General features: G+C 62.4%; 1 protein-coding gene across 1 annotated transcript; it reads right to left on the reverse strand.

Annotated features, from left to right (window-relative positions):
- Positions 1–2856: 2856 nt before the first annotated feature.
- On the reverse strand, positions 2857–16785 carry LRPAP1 (LDL receptor related protein associated protein 1). The gene is made up of 8 exons (XM_006074606.4): positions 16521–16785; positions 10836–10980; positions 8770–8894; positions 7721–7841; positions 7158–7316; positions 6288–6370; positions 5369–5545; positions 2857–3329 (listed from the first exon to the last, which is right to left on the reverse strand). Exons 1-8 carry the CDS (start codon positions 16734–16736, stop codon positions 3267–3269), a joined length of 1089 nt encoding a protein of 362 aa, XP_006074668.3. The 5' UTR covers positions 16737–16785; the 3' UTR covers positions 2857–3266.
- Between the last annotated feature and the right edge of the window lie 683 nt (positions 16786–17468).

The following is a 17468-nucleotide window of genomic DNA, read 5'->3' on the forward strand; positions in this document are numbered from 1 at the left end:
CATCCCCTGGGCTCCTCTTGTCTCCAGGCAAGAATACTGGAGTGGGTTGCCATGCTCTCCTCCAGGGAATCTTCCCGACTCAGGGATCAAACCCACGTCTCTTCCGTCTCCTGCGTTGGCAGGCGGGTTCTTCACCACCAGCGGCCCTGGTGTGAGACAGTGGCCCAGTTTTCCCAACACCATTTATCGAAGAGACTATCCTTTCCCCATCGTATATTCTTGGCTCCTTTGTCACAAGTTAACTGACCACGTAAGTGGGGTCTGCTTCTGACCTCGGCTCTGTTCCACTGATCTGTGTCTGTTTTACAGCAGTGCCCTTGTTGTTGCTCAGTCGCTCAGTCATGTCCGGCTCTTTGGGACCCCATGGACTGCAGCGCGCCAGCCTTCCCTGTCCTCCACTATCTCCTGAGTTTACTCAAACTCATGTCTGTTGAGTCAGTGATGCCATCCAACCATCTCATCTTCTGTCGTCCCCTTCTCCTCCCGCCTTCAATCTTGCCCAGCATCAGGGTCTTTTCCAGTTAATCAGTTCTTCACATCAGGTGGCCAAAGTGTTGGAGTTTCAGCTTCAGCATCAGTCCTTGCAATGAATATTCAGGACTGATTTCCTTTAGGATGGACTGGTTGGATCTCCTTGCAGTCCAAGGGACTCTAGAGTCTTCTCCAGCACCACAGTTCAAAAGCATCAATTCTTCGGCGCTCAGCTTTCTTTATGGTCCAACTCTCACATCCATACATGACCAGTGGAAAAACCATAGCCTTGACTAAATGGACCTTTGTTGGCAAAGTAATGTCTCTGCTTTTGAATATGCTATCTAGGTTGGTCATAACTTTCCTTCCAAGGAGTAAGCGTCTTTTAATTTCATGGCTGCAATCACCATACACAGTGATTTTTGGAGCCCAGAAAAATAAAGTCAGCCACTGTTTCCCCATCTATTTGCCATGAAATGATGAGACCAGATGCCATGATCTTGGTTTTTTGAATGTTGAGTTTTAAACCAGCTTTTTCACTCTCTGCTTTCACTTTCATCAAGAGGGTCTTTAGTTCTTCCCTTTCTGCCATAAGGGTGGTGCCATCTGCATATGTGAGGTTATTGATATTTCTCCCTGGCAATCTTGATTCCAGCTTGTGCTTCATCCAGCCCAGCATTTTGCATGATGTACTTGGCATGTAAGTTAATAAGCAGGTCTTGTCATACTCCTTTCCCAATTTGGAACCAGTCTGTTGTTCCACGTCTGGTTCTAAGTATCCATCGGCAGGGCTAAGGCACCTGCGGCGAGCCCGAGGGAGGCAAGTGAGGAGCCGGGCGTGGCCATGGGCCCGGCCTGGCAGCCTTCTGTGGGCTCACACGCAAGCACCCTTGGCCAGGGCCCGGGTCTGCGAGGGGGGTCGGGAGGAGGGAAGTGTCACCGTGAGCTGGGCAGGCCCACTGTGAAAACCACAGGCGGGGGTGGGGCGGGCTTAACAGCATTTACTTCCGGTTCTGGAGGTTGGAAGGACAAGTCACGCTGGGGGAGGTCTGGTGGGGCCAGCCTCCTCTTCCTCACCGTGTTCTCACGTTGGAGGAGACAAGGGTGCTCCCTGGGATCTCTCCTGTAAAGGCACTGATGCCCTTCATGAGAACCCCACCTCCTGACCTGATTACCAAGGCCCCGCCTCCGGGTACCATCACCTTGGGGGTTAGGTTCCAACGTGGAGGTTTTGGGGACACCCTAAGTGCCTTGCTTCAGAGAAGAGAGCTGGGGGACCCGGGGCCCTGCTCTTGGCGGGCTACTGTGGGTCCCCAGCACTCGTGGGGAGCCCGCTGAGCCACAGGCATGCTCCTTGCGCCGTGTGAACACTGTCTGCCCCAGATGATCGCTGAGAAGCCACAGCTGCAGAGAGCAGCCGCTGCCCCGACCAGGGCCTCCGCCTCACCCACGCCCTCCAGGGCCAACGAGACCGGTGAGGGCCTGTCGCTCCTCCGGCATGTCTGAGCCAGGAGCAGCCTCCAAGCTGTCGGCTCCTCTGACAGTAAACTGAGTCCCTTTAGCGTCCATTTCCTGGGCGGACCCTGTACCGTCCCCCACTGTGAGCCCACGAGGGCCAGGATGTTCCTGCAGAGGGGGTGTCAGTCCTGAGTGTGTGGCTGGGGGCTCTTACCACCCCCAGCACCCAAGCACTCTGGACATCTGGGCTCCACCCTGGAAGGCAAAGGTCCTCCTTTGTCCTCAGACGGCTGTCTCAGTGCAGCGGCCCCAGCCCTGCCCGCAGCCTGGCCACTGCTGGGAGGGACATGGCTGTGGGCACAGTTGGGGGCAGACACGATGTGAGAGCCTGGGTGGGTCTCCGAGGCTGGACAGGCGCCAGGCCCAGTGACCTGGAGGGGGGCACCTCCTGCCATGGGGCCCCCTCCCTGCTCTTCCCGGCGCTGCAATGGTCCGGGACGGCTGCCCTGGCCTTCCTTCTAAGACCAGCTAATAGGGTGTCTGCCCCTGGAGTGCCAGTGATGACGGTGAGTCAGACGTGGCCGAGAGCAGGACACGGTGCCCAGCAGAGTGTCTGGGGCCCATGGGCCCTGTGGATCCGGCCCTGCCCGGGGCCCTTGGCTGAGGGGCCAGGGAACAGTCCGGAGCGGTCGGTGAGCCCTGCAGGCTGCTGGGCTCCCCTGCAACTCCGACCCGCAGGGGTAGGACCTCATGTCAGAGGCCAGGGTGGTGCTCTGCCCACCCAGGGAGTTCAGCGCCAAGCCAGGGAGGCCCAGCCAAGCCCAGCAGCCCTCCTGTATCTCCCACCACAGAGACTGGGGGCGTGGGGACGGGGCGGCAGAGGGGCCCGGAGTCCCCGGGCCCGGCAGCGCAGCAAGGCGGGGCCGGTGGCAGCTGTGGCCGCGCTTTATTTGGATGCCGTCACGCATGCGTAAGGGCCTCTGTACACAGCGTTTCCAGGGGCAGTCACAGGATTTCAACGCAAATCGTGGCCTTGTAGCACAGCGGCCACCACGCCATGGGCAGCTGGGAATCGTGTTCCTGACATGGGGGCAGCTGGCTGTCAGGCAGGGGGCGCGGGCTCGTGGAGCTCCTCCTCCCGGCCCCGGGGCACCCGCGGCAGTCTGTCCGCCCTTCCGGCTACGGCCCCTCCTGGCCGGTCCCCTCCACGCCTTCCCTGAGGTTCTGCTGGCGGACAAGTGACCCGAGGGCCCGGGCCCCTCTTCGGGAACCCCAGGCCGCCGACGCCTCCTCCGTGCGGCTGGCTGCGCTGCAGGGCCTCAGAGCTCGCTGTGGCCTCAGAGCTCGTTGTGGCGGGCCCTGGAGATGCGGCTGGACAGGTCCTGCATGTGCTTCTTCACCTGCAGGAACAGCGCGGGCTGGTCACACAGCAGAGCTGCGCATGGCCCGAGACTCAGCCTACCGCTGCAGAGAAGAGCTCGGCGGTTTGCTTTCCAAGTGCCTCCCCGCTGAGCCCCCATCTATAACTCATCAGATAAACTATCGGAGCAGCTCATTAACCAGAAACAGCCTCTGGGGAACCCCGCGAACAGCCTCTCTCTCCACCCAGCATCCTCACTTCTTGTTTTCTTCTTGATGAGTCTGGCTGAAGGTTTATCAATTCTGTTTGAAAGTAAAAGTAAGGTCCCTCAGTCGTGTCTGACTGTGTGACCCCATAGACTGTAGCCCACCGGGCTCCTCCATCCATGGAATTCTCCAGGCAAGAGTACCGGAGTGGGTTGCCATTGCCTTCTCTGGGGATCTTCCCGACCCAGGGATGGAACCCGGGTCTCCCACACTGCGCGCAGAGCCCCCACATAATTCTGTTTATCTTTTCTAACAAACCAGCTCTTCGTCTCGTTGACCTAATTTTTTTCGTCTTTTTTCCTCCTCCACGTTTCTGCTCTGACCTTCGTCCCTGCCCCTCTGCTGACTCTGGGTTTGTCTGTCCTTTCTCTGGTTCCAGTGTAAGGTCAGGTTGCACGTTCCGCCGCCCGAGGCGGGCTTGTGGCTACACACCGCCCTCCTGGAGCTGCCCCTGTGACGTGCCCTAGGTCTGGGGTCTGGGACGGTCTCTCGTCTCCAGGTCACTCTGATTTCTTCCTACGTTTCTTCAATGATCCACTGATTGTTTAGTAGCCTACTGTGTACCCTCTGTGTGTTATGGTTTTTGCACTTTTTTCCCTGTAGTTTAACCTGATTTTCAAGCTATGTGGTTTCAGGGCGCAACAAAAAATACACAAAAACAAACAACGACAGACAGTGAATGAAGACCCAGCCCGTCCCTGGCTCCCCAGGCTCTGTCCTCATCGCAGTGGTGGGGGCCTCCGTGGCCTCCCAGGGCCCGGCTCTGCCCTCCTCCCCGGTCTCTGCCCTCCACCCCGGGCTCTGCCCTGCTCCCCGGGCACATAGAGCCCCTGGGCGGGAGCCCCCTGGGCTGGTGGGGCCTGGAGCGGGGCAGCAGCTGGGGCTTCCACGGAGCACCACTGGGGAAGCTTCCCTCTTCTTCCTCTCGTCACAGCAAGGTCTGGCTTCTCCCTGGTTGTCACCCCCAATTCTGGTACTTTCCTTTCTTTCCCCTCTAACTTATCCTGAACGGGGAGAGTGCCGTGTACAGGAGGCACAGAGGAGGTCCCTGCAGAGCCCTCTGCGGGCCTGGGCTCCCCTGCGCCCACAGCGGTGCCCACGCCTGTGCCGCTGGCTCCGCAGGTCCACGCCGCCTGCCCCTCGCTCCTTCAGACCTGAACCCAGGCCCCCTCCGGAGACGGGCCCCTCACATCTTGGTGCCTGGGAGGTGCCCTGAGCTGTGGGCTCACTGCTGATGACCAGAGGGAGGCCCTGCCGGGTCAGGTGCCCCAGCGAGGGGGCTTCAGTCTCTGTGTTCTGTACGTGCTCTGGGATTCTCACGTCACCCCACCGAGGGCACCCGCCGCACACGGGGAGCGACCCTGTGAGGGCCACCTGCTGTGGCCCATTCCCCGTGGCGCCCAGTGTGGAACCCACGTGTCCCTGGCCCAAAGGTCCGCCTGCTCCTGCGGCCACTCAGGAGCCCCCAGAACCACCGGGCAGCTCGTGGGGATGAAGGTCACTCAGGACCAGGGGCGGGGCACACGTCTCAGCTGTGCGGCTGGAAGAGCCCGGCTCCGTCCTGCCTGCCCGCCGCGCCCCGTGGGTGCAGCCGCACCAAACCTCTTGCTGGTCACCTGGTGGGGGGCCCGGAGGTGGGGTGGGGGGGTGGTGGGGAGGCCTGGGAGGCCCCTGCCCCGCAGCCCAGCCCCAACCCCCCTCAGGGCTGTGCAGCCCCCGGGCAGGGGCGGGGGTCTGACCGTGTGTCCGATGCCCCTGCAGAGCACCGTGGGCGTGGATGAGCCCCGGGGGCGGCAGGCGGCCACATACCCACCTTGTAGCCCAGCTCCTTGGTCTTCTCCTCCAGCATGGCGTAGCGCTCCTTGTTGCGGGTGACGTGCTCCTGGTCCCCAAAGCTCTCCACGTGCTTCAGCTTCTGGTGAGAAATTTCTAGCTGCTTCTGGTAATGGTTGTGCTTTTCAATTTTAACTTCAAAGTGCTTGAGCTCCTCCTGGGATGAGATTGAAACAACTGAACCTCCCTGACACGCCCCACCACCTCCGGGCCTGCGACAGACGCCTCCCACACATGTCCACCACTTTCAGCTCTGCAGGCCCCTGGAGCGCAGCGCCCACCCCGCCCCGCGCTCCTGTCCAGGGAAGCAGCAGCCTCCCAGCCCCGGGGGCCGTGCCCTTCCCTGACCCCTGACCTGTGGGGGCTCTGCCACGACAGGACCGCGTGGAGGCGAGTGACCCCAAAACCCTCCCTCCCTCTGGGCCCAGCACAGGCCCTACAGGGCCTCAGGGGTGCCTCCATAACCCTCTGAATCCACCTGTCCTACGAGCCTACTCCTCACACCCGGCGAGCCCCAAACTCAGCAGACGGCCTGGAGGCACAGTGCCCGCCGCTGCTGCTACTACCAAGTCACGTCAGTCGCGTCCGGCTCTGTGCGACCCCATAGACGGCAGCCCACCAGGCTCCTCCGTCCCTGGGATTCTCCAGGCAAGAACACTGGAGTGGGCTGCCATTTCCTTCTCCAATGCATGAAAGTGAGAAGTGAAAGTGTCCGCTGCTGGAGGTAGGCTTTGTCCCACACGGGCCTCCGACCAGGACTCGGGGCAGCGGGGGGCGACTGGAGACGGTGCTGTGCACACGCTGGCCTGCTCGGGTTGGAGAAGGGGGCCTTTCCCGCGTCATCAGCGCGTCCACCAAGGAGACGCTGCCACCCCACGGGGCTGGGGCGCCACCCTTACCCGGAAGGACTCCAGCTCCTTCTCGGTGAAGTTGGCTGACTTGGCCATGTCCCAGAGGTCCAGCACCCGGGGCTCCGTGAACTCTGCACAAGAGTGAAGACGAGCGGTGACTCCTGCCCGGGACGCCCGGGGGCCCACGTGCCACCTGTGCAGTGCACAGGGCGTGTTCCAGCGTCCTCGGGAAGCACTGCTTGCGCCCACGCTCAGCCGGCAGCTCCCAGGTCAGGCCGCCACTCCCCAGGGCACAGGAGCCGCTGCTTGAGTGAGCAAGGGGCGCACTCCAGGGCTGGGGGGCGCCTCTGACTCTGCGGGGTCCCTCACCCGCAGCTCTAGGCTGAGGCTCAGGCTGCTGCCTGTCCTCACAGCTCCGGAGCAATGGAAACCAAATGGAGGGAACCCTTTAGCCAGCGCTTGTCAGCCACCTCTCTCCAGCCCTGGAGGAAGCTGGGAGCAGGTGGGCCGCGTGGCCAGCACCCCACGCCTCCCCTGCAGGCCCCTCCTGTCGCCCTAGGCTGCAGGGAGCACAGGAAGCACTCCAGCAGGGGCCGCCAGGTGTGCCGCCCCTGGAGGGCGGGGCTGAGGCACCGCGGCCAGCCTTGGCCCCACCCCTCCGCACGGCCGGGCCCGCGGGGGTCCCTGCTCCCTGGAAACTCAGCGGGTCGGCACAGTGGGCCTGCGGCATGGTCCGGGCGCCTCACCCCCGCGGGCTGAGCAAGCGCAGGGCGCCCGCGTCGGGCCGAGGAGCAGGGAGCCCGTCTCGCGGCCTTGACGTGCCCCTGGGCGAAGAGCAGTGGCCGCCCCGTGGTCAGCGCTCGGGGAACAGAGGGTGGAGGACGCCAGGACGGGTGTCCCAGTTGGGTGGCGGCTCACCAGTCTCGGAGCCGTAGCCCTGGTGGCTGACCCTGCGCAGCCGGTCGAAGCCCTGGCCGATGTTCCGCAGCCGGTCCTTCAGCTCCGCATGCCTGCTCGCCAGCGCCTCCGCCTGCACGCCACTCAGGTCCACTGGCCCGATGGCGTTCTCGTGGCTTTCTGCCGGAGCCAGGCCGGGGGCCTGTGAGGGGCCGGCCCGGGACGCTGCGCCCCGCGTCCCGCCCTGCTGACTCCAAGGTGGGCCCTGAGACCACCACCCCTTGGGGGCCACCCCCGAGGCGACAGGAGAGGCGGCCCGTCTGAGCACCTGACGGGGCCCGAGCCACTCCTGCTCAGAAGCCGGGAGGCCTGAGGGCGTGCACCACCCCCTCCTTGTTCTGGAACAGTCTGGGCCGGCCGGGGCAGGGAGCACCTTCAGCCCCCCCCCCCCCCCCTTCTGGAACATTCTGGGCCCGGGCTGCCGCAGGGAGCACCTTCGGCCCCGCCCCCGAGGGCGTGGCACCCCCCCCGCGGCCCCCCACACCGTTCTGGAACAGTCTGGGCCCCTACGGCGCAGGGAGCACCTTCGGCCCCGCCCAGGGTCTCCAGCAGCGCGTGGTACTCCTGCACCTTCTCCTTGTGGTGCTGAAGCTCCCGCCACAGCTTGTCCAGTTCTTCGCTGGAGAACTTCCCCGAGGTCTTCGCCTGCAAGGGCAGCGCCTCCGGTGAACGCCCGGGGCCAGCGGGACCCCAGCACAGGCCCGGTTCTCAGCCTTCACCCACCTTACCGCGGGGCAGGGCAGGAGCCCAGACCTGACCGCCTCCAGGGCGGATGGCGGGGAGACCACCCAGCTAGCCGGGCATGGGGATGGACCCCAGCAGGACCTTGGGCCGGGGCAGGGGCCAGGGGAGTCCTGGCCACTCCCCAGGGCATCGCCCCACCTGCCCAGGGGTGGGGGTGCAGGATGCATACACACGAGGGAATAACGGGTCCAGGGCTCAGCCCCGAGGAAGCTCCCCACTCCGGCCCCACCCCCATGAGCAAGGATGGCAGGTCCCAGAGAGAAGACCCCCACGGCCCCCCGGCCAGCAGGCACCCCCACCCCGGCCGAGCTCACAGAAACCATCCACAGGATCCAATCGCAGATCACACACAGATGACCCCGGACACAGGTTTGACCCCCGTGGGCCCATTTACGTGCAGATTATTTAAAAAAAACCACTGCACTGCTATGCGATCAGCAGTTGGCTGACTCTGCAGACAGAGGGCTGACTCCCAGTTACATGCGGGTTCTCCCTGGGCAGGGAAGGGTCAGTGCCCCCGCTGCCCGCCCTGTTCACAGGTCGACAGTCCAGGCACCAAGTGAAAAGAGCCGCTCATGACACCCTGAGCCTGCGTTTCTAACCACAGGTTCACGAGCACGCTTGGCAACGCGCGAGGCTCAGGCCCCCATGTGCCACGAGAAACTCCATGCAAACACGGGTTGCGAGCTCCTGTTCACAGCAGCAAGCATTCCAGGTGGGGCAGACATGGGACTACAAGCCAGTGGGGCTGGGGAGGAGGGCCCGCAGGGTGAGACGGGCCGCCCCGGGCAGGACGCCAGGGCCGAGGGTGGCTCTCGGCAGAGGGTACCTTGTGCCACAGCTTCTCCAGCCGGGGGTCCTCCAAGCTCTCATCGTCAGGGCCGTGGTCGACGAAGTTGTTGCTCACGACCCGCGAGTCCTTCCTGCCGTCCAGGCCATACTTGGCCAGGATGACTAGGAGGGAGCAGGGCGGGGTCAGGGAGGTGGGCTGGGGGCTGTACCCTCCTCTGCCGCTCAGGACCTGGGGAAGGAGCAGGGACCCGGGGCTCCCCCCGCCCCCGGCCGGCTTCCAGCCAACCCCTCCACCCCCTCCCTGTGCGGAGAGCCGCGCACAGGCCTGGCACCCATGGGACCACCTTTGGACCGGCTGCACAGGTTCGCCAAACCAAAACCCGCCATCTGATTCTGTCGAGGAGCAAGCTCCAACTGGGGCGGAAGTGGACAGGGCCACGTGGGCAGGGGCAGCCCCCCCACAACCCATGTCTTTATCTGGAGAAGATTTCTAACGGTGGGATCTTGCTGTCAACAGCTGCCAGGGGAAAGTTTACTAATGACAGTGGAGCCGGGGCGGGGGGACACTGGCTCAGCCGCTGCTGGCTGGTCATTGCAGGCCAGCAACCGGCTGACGTTTCTCCGTAGCTCCCAGGACACAGCGCCCACCCACGGCCTCCGCACCACACAGGGGCCTGCATCTCTGCACAGTGTCGGAGAGGGTGGGTGCCTGGGGAGGTCTGGAGGCAGCTCTCTGCGCAGCGGGGCTGGGCTGCTGGGTCTGCCCTGGACACCGGTCCTGGTGTCTCCGCCCACTCCCATCAACCACCCCGCTGCCCCGCCCTCCCTGCTCAGAGGGATGGGGCCCCCAGGCTGCAGACAGGATCCACCCTCCAGGCTTCACACCGGGGCTTCCTGGGGTCCTGGGCTTCCTCTCCCCTGACCTCCATCCCTGGCGTCCTCGTTCAAGCTGAGGCCACCTGGCCCCTGACCCCCAGCCCCTCCTCTGGGCCTGACTCCACGAGCACTGGACACGCATGGTCCCTGAGGGGCCCGCAGCCTCCTGTGCAGCCCACACCCAGCTCCTGGCCTTGGGCCTGCTGTTGGAGGCACCTTGGGCCCCGTTCACACTGAGCTCACCTCGTGGGGCTAAACTGCCCTGTCTACCCTGCCTGGGGGCTCAGCCCACAGGGGTCTGAGTGAGCCATGGAGAGGCTGTGCTCCTGGTGTCCAGCCTGTGGTTTTCGAAACATTAAGAACCCGTGTGTGACCCTCTCCCTAAACTGCAGAAGCCCTTCACCCGACGACGGGAGCCAGACCCACAGGAGGTGCAGCCCGCGGGGTGGCCCAGCCGTCCGTGAGGACTTGGCTTGGGGGGGCGGGTCTGCCGTCAGCCCAGCCTCCAGGCCAACCCTCCACGCCAGCCTCCTGAGACGCCGGGCACGGGTGACCACCGTCTGCAGGGCGCAGGGCAGATCTGGCCACCGCTGGGTCCTGGTCTGGATGCCACACTATGTGGACACCTAGGTGTGGCATCTGCCTTGTAAAGGGGCTGGGTCGGTTGGGGGGTGGGTGGGATGTGGGGTCTCGGGCCACACCCAGAAGACAGCCAGCCGCTCGGGGACCACCACCCCCAGATCGGCAGGCCCAGCTCAGGCCCCAGCTCTCCAGGCCGGCTGAGTCTCCTGCCAGGTCACCTGGGCGCCCACAGAGACCAGTGTCACCCAGACAAACAAGGCGGCCTGTCTGGGCACGGCCGTGGACCGGGAAGGCTCTGCTCTTCCCAGGGGACTAGACCCCAGGAACACCCCACCTCCTCGTCCAGGTGACTCCAGGCCGCCCCGGCCGTCTTCCCGGACCAGACAGACCCGGGGCTTCGGCCGCTGGGAGCTCGCTCAGCCGGATGCCCTTGCCCTGGACCCCCTCCCACCAGCCAAGGCCCATCGAGGACAGCCTGGCAGCTGCACCCGCCTGGAGCTGAGGGTCACCCTGCAGGGCTCAGGCTCACAGGAGCGGTCCTGACTCTTGTCCTGCCCACAGACCAAGACAGAACACCAAGCTGGAGCCTGAGCCGGGGCGACCACTGCCCTTGGCCAGAGGAGAGGGGAGCGAGAAGAGAAGTACCACTGAGGCTGCGGACCAGCTTCGCCTCTTCCTCCCCGTCCTCATCCAGGCCCTCAGCCTTCAGCTTCTTCCACTTGAATTCATCCCGCTCTTGAATCTTCAGATCAGTGTGGAGGTCGGACAACTTCAAAGGAGGAAGATTCAGCTGCGGGAGGAGGAGAAGAGAGGACGCCTGACCACCAGCTGCATGGTGACCAATGACAGCCCAGAAGAAACTGACCTCAGAGAGGAGACGCCAGAGGTGGGGAGGAGGAGCCGGGGTCCTGGGTGCTCAAGATCCCGCTCACGCTCCCGCACGAGAATGTCAAAGGGGCCTCTGTGCACGGCGTGGAGCCCACCGGCCCTTAGGCCCCAGGCCCACCCTCCAGCCTCAGCGGACACCGCGTCCTCAGGGAGCCCCAGGGCATCGGCGGCCTGTGCGCGGGCGCTGGGGAGACAAGCTGGCTCGCCCTCCAGCCTCGGCAGACACCACGTCCCCAGGGAGCCCTGGGGTATCAGCGGCCTGAGCACTGGCCCTGGGGAGACAGGCCGGCTCGCCCTCCAGCCTGGACCCTGGGCACCTGTGCACACCTGGGCGCAGGGATGCAGGCGCACGGATGCTGGGCTCACCCGAGAAACTTCTCCCTGCATGTGTAACTTGGATGAAAAGTAAACCGCAAGGACTGGAGAGTAGATCATATTTATGGAAGACTTCCAATTAAAAAACAAAAAGCACAGCTACGGCTCCCCAGGGTCATTGCCTGTGCTGGGGGCTGACCGAGGGGCGCGGGGCCTCCCTGGATACGGGCTGCGGGGCTAAGAAGGGCTCTCCGGCTCCTGGCAGAGGCTGCTCTGTGCTTGGCCCAAGGGCGCCTCCTCACTTCTGGGCCAGAACCGGCATGCGAAGGCTGTGGTCAGGCCCGTTAAACGTGCAACTTTAAAAATGAACGCGTTAGCATGCCTGGCAGACACCTGCCCCCTTGAAGGGCGGGCGGGGTGACACGGTGAGGACCCGGGGCTGCAGTGTGGGCCCCCTAGGCAGCCCTTCCGCGACCCCCGTAGGCTCCCTGGGGGGCCCCGCTACCCCAGGCAGGTGCGGGTGCTGGGACCTGACCCCATACAGCCTGCCTGTCATGCAGGAAGGGGAGCCTTGCGAGGTCGGGCTTGGAGGCACACACGTACGCGTGCCCGCACGTGCACAGAAGCAGGAAGGCAGAGAGAGACCTCTCGGGGCTAGAACCTTCAGTCGGGGCAGGAAGACGGTGTGGAGAGGAAACCGAAGCTGCCAGGCAGGGTGAGGACTCACGGCAGAGGCGCCGGGGCCCCACTCACCCCGACTTCCTGCTGTCCGCCTGCCCGGCTGGGCGGACACCGGGCAGCGTCCTGGCCGCCTCCCTGGAGGTGCTCTCGGGCGGGCCCTCGCGAGCCCGGGGCCCTCTCCTCCACTCCCGTCAGAGGCCCCTGGGAGGGTAAGAACCTGTCTGAAGGACACGGCTGCGTGTCCCTGGCTATCGGACCCTTTCCACTGCTACTGGAAGGGGGGCGGACTTAATTTCCTTCTCAGAGAGTTGGATGCTGGTGACGGAAGCGTCAGCGAGGCCTGCGTGTCGCTCCTGCGCCCTGTAGCCGTGGCCAGGTTGTTGACAGATCTAGTGACTCGGTGCAGCGTTCACGTTTGCTGCAAGTGGAGAGCACGTCATCTGCAAACAGAGCCCCTTACCTCTTCCTTTCTGACCGGGATGACTTTTCTTTCTTTTTTCTTGCCTGGCTGTTCTGCCTGGAGCTTCCACTCCTTGTTGAAAAGAAGTAATAACCTAATTCTTAAACAGGCGAAGGACTTGAATATAAATTTCTCCAGACACCACACGTGAATGGCCAAGAGGGACATGAACAGACCCTCCAGATGGCAGATCATCGGGACGAATGGAAACCCCACGAGAGACACCGCCTCACAGCAGTTACAGGTCGGTTACTCGGGAATGGAAAGCAGCCCCTGCTGGGGGGTAACAAAGGGAGCCCCCGCGGGCGACCGGTGGGATGCACGGGCGCAGCCACTGTGGCAAACAGCGAGGAGGTGCCTCAGAAACGAGACGAGAGCTGCCGTGCGACCCAGCAATCCCCGCCAGGCACTGACCACAGGCCTGAAGCCAGAATCTCGACAAAAGCCCTGTGCTCCCAAGCTTCCTGCAGCACCAGTCACAGCGGCCAGGACACGGGAGCAGCTCAGCCAAGATGCCCATCGAGACACAGAAGGAAAACACCGGACAGACATACAACGGAATACGGGCCTCAAGACAGAAGGGGAACTGGCCCTTTGTGAAGACACAGGCGCTGGGTGAGATAAGCCAGACGTATCAGCAAACGCTCCTCCACAACAACGCTCCATGAGGGGTGGAGAGTGGACAAGAGGCAGAGGAGAGGAAATGAAGGGCTGGTCAAAGGGCGCAGAGCCAGCCATGCGGCTCGAGTGAGCCCCGGAGCCCCACTGCTCAGTGTGACCCTGGCAACCAGACTGCACGTTTCTGTTGTTTAGTCACTCACACTACACTACACAGCTCAGTTGTGTCCGACTCTTTGCGATCCCCTGGACTGTAGCCGGCCAGGCTCCTCAGTCCATGGGATTCTCCAGGCAAGAATACTGGAGTGGGTTGCCATTTCCTTCTCCAGGGGATCTTCCCAACCCAGGGATGGAACCCTGGTCTCCCGCATGGCAGGAAGATGCTTTATCTTCTGAGCCACCAGGGAATTCCCTTTAGTCACTCAGTCGTGTACAACTCCTTGTGACGCCGTAGCCCTCCAGGCTCCTCTGTCCATGGGCTTCTCCAGGTAAGAATACTGGGCTGGGTTGCCTTGCTTTCCTCCAGGGGATCTTCCCAACCCAGGGATTGAATCTGGGTCTTCTGCAAGGAAGGAGATTCTTCACCACTGAGCCACCTGGGAATCCCATTTAAACTATTATTTAAAAATTTGCTAAGGGGCGGGGCGGCGGGTGGGGGTGTTGATCTTAGGTTCTTACCACAAATAATAACAAACAAGAGCTCAGGAGAATATCTGGGAGGTGGTGGGTGTGTCTGTGGGCCTGTACACTTATCTCCAAACTAATCAGCAACTTTTCAGAGGTCAATCATACCTCAAAAATGGTAAAACAAAACAACAAAAAACCAAAACCAACAACCAACCAAAAAAAAAAATCCCCTGGGACCCAGCGTCCACGCACATGTCAGCTCCAGCCACAGCTCTGCACGCTGACCCTGGACCAAGGTGGGAGCTGCACCCCCGGCCCACAGAAGGACTGGCGAGAGACGACAGGGGGACGCCTTCTCCCACCCTGAGCACACGCCATGCAAGACACACCCTGAGATCACCTCATGTTTAGAAACGTGATGTTTTTTCAGTCAGTCGAGTCGCTCAGTTGTGTCCGACTCTTTGTGACCCCATGGACTGCAGCATGCCAGGCCTCCCTGTCCATCACCAACTTCTGGAGTTTACTCAAACTCATGTCCATCGAGTCGGTGATGCCATCCAACCGTCTCATCCTCTATCGTCCCCTTCTCCTCCCCCCTTCAATCTTTCCCAACATCAGGGTCTTTTCTAAGGAGTCAGTCCTTCACATCAGGTGGCCAAAGTCTTGATGTTTTCAGAGAGCAAATTATCCCGAGAACAAAACCAAAAGGCTAAGAACCAAAAGTGCCTTGTGCTGGCCCTGCCTCCCGTCTGGGCTCGACTCTGGGCAGGGGAGTGCCGACCCTGGGACTCGGCCGGAGGCCCGCACCACGTGCCCCCTTGCGGGCTCCTGCCACCACCCGAGGCGCTTCCTGAAGCTTCACCGTCTAGGAAGGCTGGGACAGGCCAGCTTGTATTCCACAGGTCTGCTCAGGGAGCCAAGAAACTGATGCCACCGGGCATGAACCCCACCCTGAGGACCTGTGCCCTTCGTTCAGCAGAAAACACTTGTACACGCAATTGGAGAATTTCAGGGCCGAGGGGCCCAGAAAAGACGTCTAATGCAAGGCCGGCCCGTCCAAGGACAGTGCTGGGGTTCCCAGAGAACAGAGGAGGCCCTCTCAGACAGATGTGACCTGAGACTGACCAGGTCACACTGCACACACAGTCACCAGGTCAGTCTCAGTGGACTGAGCGCGGGGGCGGGGCGGGGAGGGTTATGGAGGCGCGGCTGGAGGGCAGGCGACGGCCAGGAGGCGTGAGGAGGCTGGCAGATGTGAAGCGGCATCTGGACAGACAAGACGGGGCTGACCAGCACCGCCCTGCGGGCAGGAGGGCTCCGGGCAGGTTCGTGGGCACAAGAGTCCCTTCTCCCAGTAAGCCCTCCAGCCTCTCCAACCCAGAGTGCTCTCTCACCAGGCAGGCTGCACACACAGTGGCCCTGACAGCTAGGGACTCCGAGCGGAATCCTCAAGGGCACTGGCCCAGGAACAGTGCGGGGCCTGGAAGCTAAGGGCCTGGGGGCATCTACTGGGCCCTGACTGCCCCTCAGGCGGCTCTCTGTCACATTCCGCCCCCGCCTTTCTTCCCCCTCGGTTTCTTTTCTTTTCCAAAACTTAGTCCTCACTTTGCTCTCTTTCAAGGACTCAGGAATGCTTAAAACTGGAAGACTGAAGCTGATAAGACTCCATTTGAGAGATGAAGACAGAGGCCCAGAGGCTGGGGGAAGCTTGTAAATACCCATTTCTCTAAAAACACCCAGCCTGAAACAGCAGGGACTGTTAGGTTAATGAGGAAGCTGCCTCCAGGTGGAGTGACCTTAGAGGCGTCCTTTGCCCTCTGGGCTTTGAGGAAGGTCGGATTCACTTCACTTGAGTCTTAAGTTTCAGGTGTTATCCTCCCACCACATGTGAAAGTGAGTCGCTCAGTCGTGTCCGACTCTGCAAATTCTCCAGGCCAGAATACAGGAGTGGGTAGCCGTTCCCTTCTCACCACATCCTCTCACCCAATTTAACAAGAATCTGTCTGCTTCCAGGTTTCTGCTATCCTTGACTTGTCCTCATGACCAGCATCACCCGTTTTCTTGTTTCTCCATATAGGGAAACAGAATGTTGAAAAGGCAAAAACCTGCAAAGTTGAAAGGGAATCTCGGCCTCAAACTGACAGGGCAGCCCCTCTGCCCAGGCCAAGGCCTCCTGTCTTCACCTGTTATCACCAGGCCAGGGTCCCTGTTCCCTGATGAAGGGTAGAGGGCACGCAGTAAGAGGGACTCGCACCTGTATGTGCGGGAGGGTCTGAGGCTGTCAAACGCTTGAGGCCCCGGCCAGCAGACACCCGAGACTGAAGAGACCCCGGCCTGGGCTCTGCAGACCCCAGGATCAGAGGACACCCTGCAGATCCCCGAAACTGAAGAGACCAGGGCCCGGGTTCTGCGGACCTCAGGATTAAGACACCCTGCAGACCCCCGAGACAGAAGAGACCCGGGCCTGCGCTCCGCGGACCCCAGGATCAGAGGACGCCCCGTGGACCCTCGAGACTGAAGAGACCGGGGCCTGCGCTCCGCGGACCCCAGGATCAGAGGACGCCCCGTGGACCCTCGAGACTGAAGAGACCCGGGCCTGCGCTCCGCGGACCCCAGGATCAGAGGACGCCCCGTGGACCCTCGAGACTGAAGAGACCCGGGCCTGCGCTCCGCGGACCCCAGGATCAGAGGACGCCCCGGCTCGCGGAGCCCCGAGGTGGAGGGACCAGGTCGCCGCTCACCCGCTGGGCCTTCTCCCACAGCTGGTTCAGCTTCTCCATGCGGAACTCCGCCGCGGGCTCGCGCTTCGAGGGCGGCGCGGGCTCGTTCTTCTCCCGCGAGTACTTGCCGGCATGGCCCGCCGCGGCCCACGGCCCGAGGAGCAGAAGCAGCAGCAGCAGCAGCCGCGGCGGCCGCCGGACCGCGCGCAGCCCAGACAGGACCCTCCGCGACGCCATCTTCCGCCTCCAGACGCGGTGCCCTGGGAGCTGCGGGAAGGAAAAGGCCTCGCCCCGCCCACCGGGCTCGCCCCGCCCACCAGGCCCCGCCGCGCTGCCTCCTGGGAGTTGTAGTCCCTCCCCGCGCAGCCGACCCAAAAGGAGGCAGCGGGCGGACTACAAGGCCCGGGGCGCCCTGCGGAGGCACGGCGCTGGGGCATTTCCTAGGCAACCGCAGCAACCGCAGCCACTACCTGGTGTCTCCGTGCGCCTCCGGGGCTAAGTGTGGCTCAGTTCAGTTCAGTCTCTTAGTCCTGTCCGACTCTTTGCCACCCCACGGACTGCAGCACGCCAGGCCTCCCTGTACATCACCAACTCCCGGAGCTTACTCAAACTCATGTCCATTGAGTCGGTGATGCCATCCAACCATCTTATCCTCTGTTGTCCCCTTCTCCTCCCGCCTTCAATCTTACCCAGCATCAGGGTCTTTTCCAGTGAGTCAGTTCTTCGCATCAGGTGGCCAAAGTATTGGAGCTTCAACATCGGCATCAGTTCTTCCAATGAATATTCAGGACTGATTTCCTTCAGGATGGACTGGTTGGATCTCCTTGCAGTCCAAGGGACTCTCAAGAGTCTTCTCCAACACCACAGTTCAAAAGCATCACTTCTTTAGGGCTTAGCCTTCTTTATGGTCCACCTCTCTCATCCATACATGACTACTGGAAAAGCCATAGCTTTGACCAGACGGACCTT

This window comes from Bubalus bubalis, chromosome 7 (assembly GCF_019923935.1).
Source record: "Bubalus bubalis isolate 160015118507 breed Murrah chromosome 7, NDDB_SH_1, whole genome shotgun sequence".
NCBI classification, from domain to species: Eukaryota; Metazoa; Chordata; class Mammalia; order Artiodactyla; family Bovidae; genus Bubalus; species Bubalus bubalis.

Coding starts and splice junctions, on each gene's coding strand:
- LRPAP1 (XM_006074606.4), bottom strand. CDS start 16,736: ATGGCGTCGCGGAGGGTCCTGTCTGGGCTGCGCGCGGTCCGGCGGCCG. Junction 7,842..8,769: donor TGGAGAAGCTGTGGCACAAG/GTACCCTCTGCC, acceptor CTGCCCTTGCAG/GCGAAGACCTCGGGGAAGTT. Junction 7,317..7,720: donor GACCCTGGGCGGGGCCGAAG/GTGCTCCCTGCG, acceptor TGGCTCCGGCAG/AAAGCCACGAGAACGCCATC.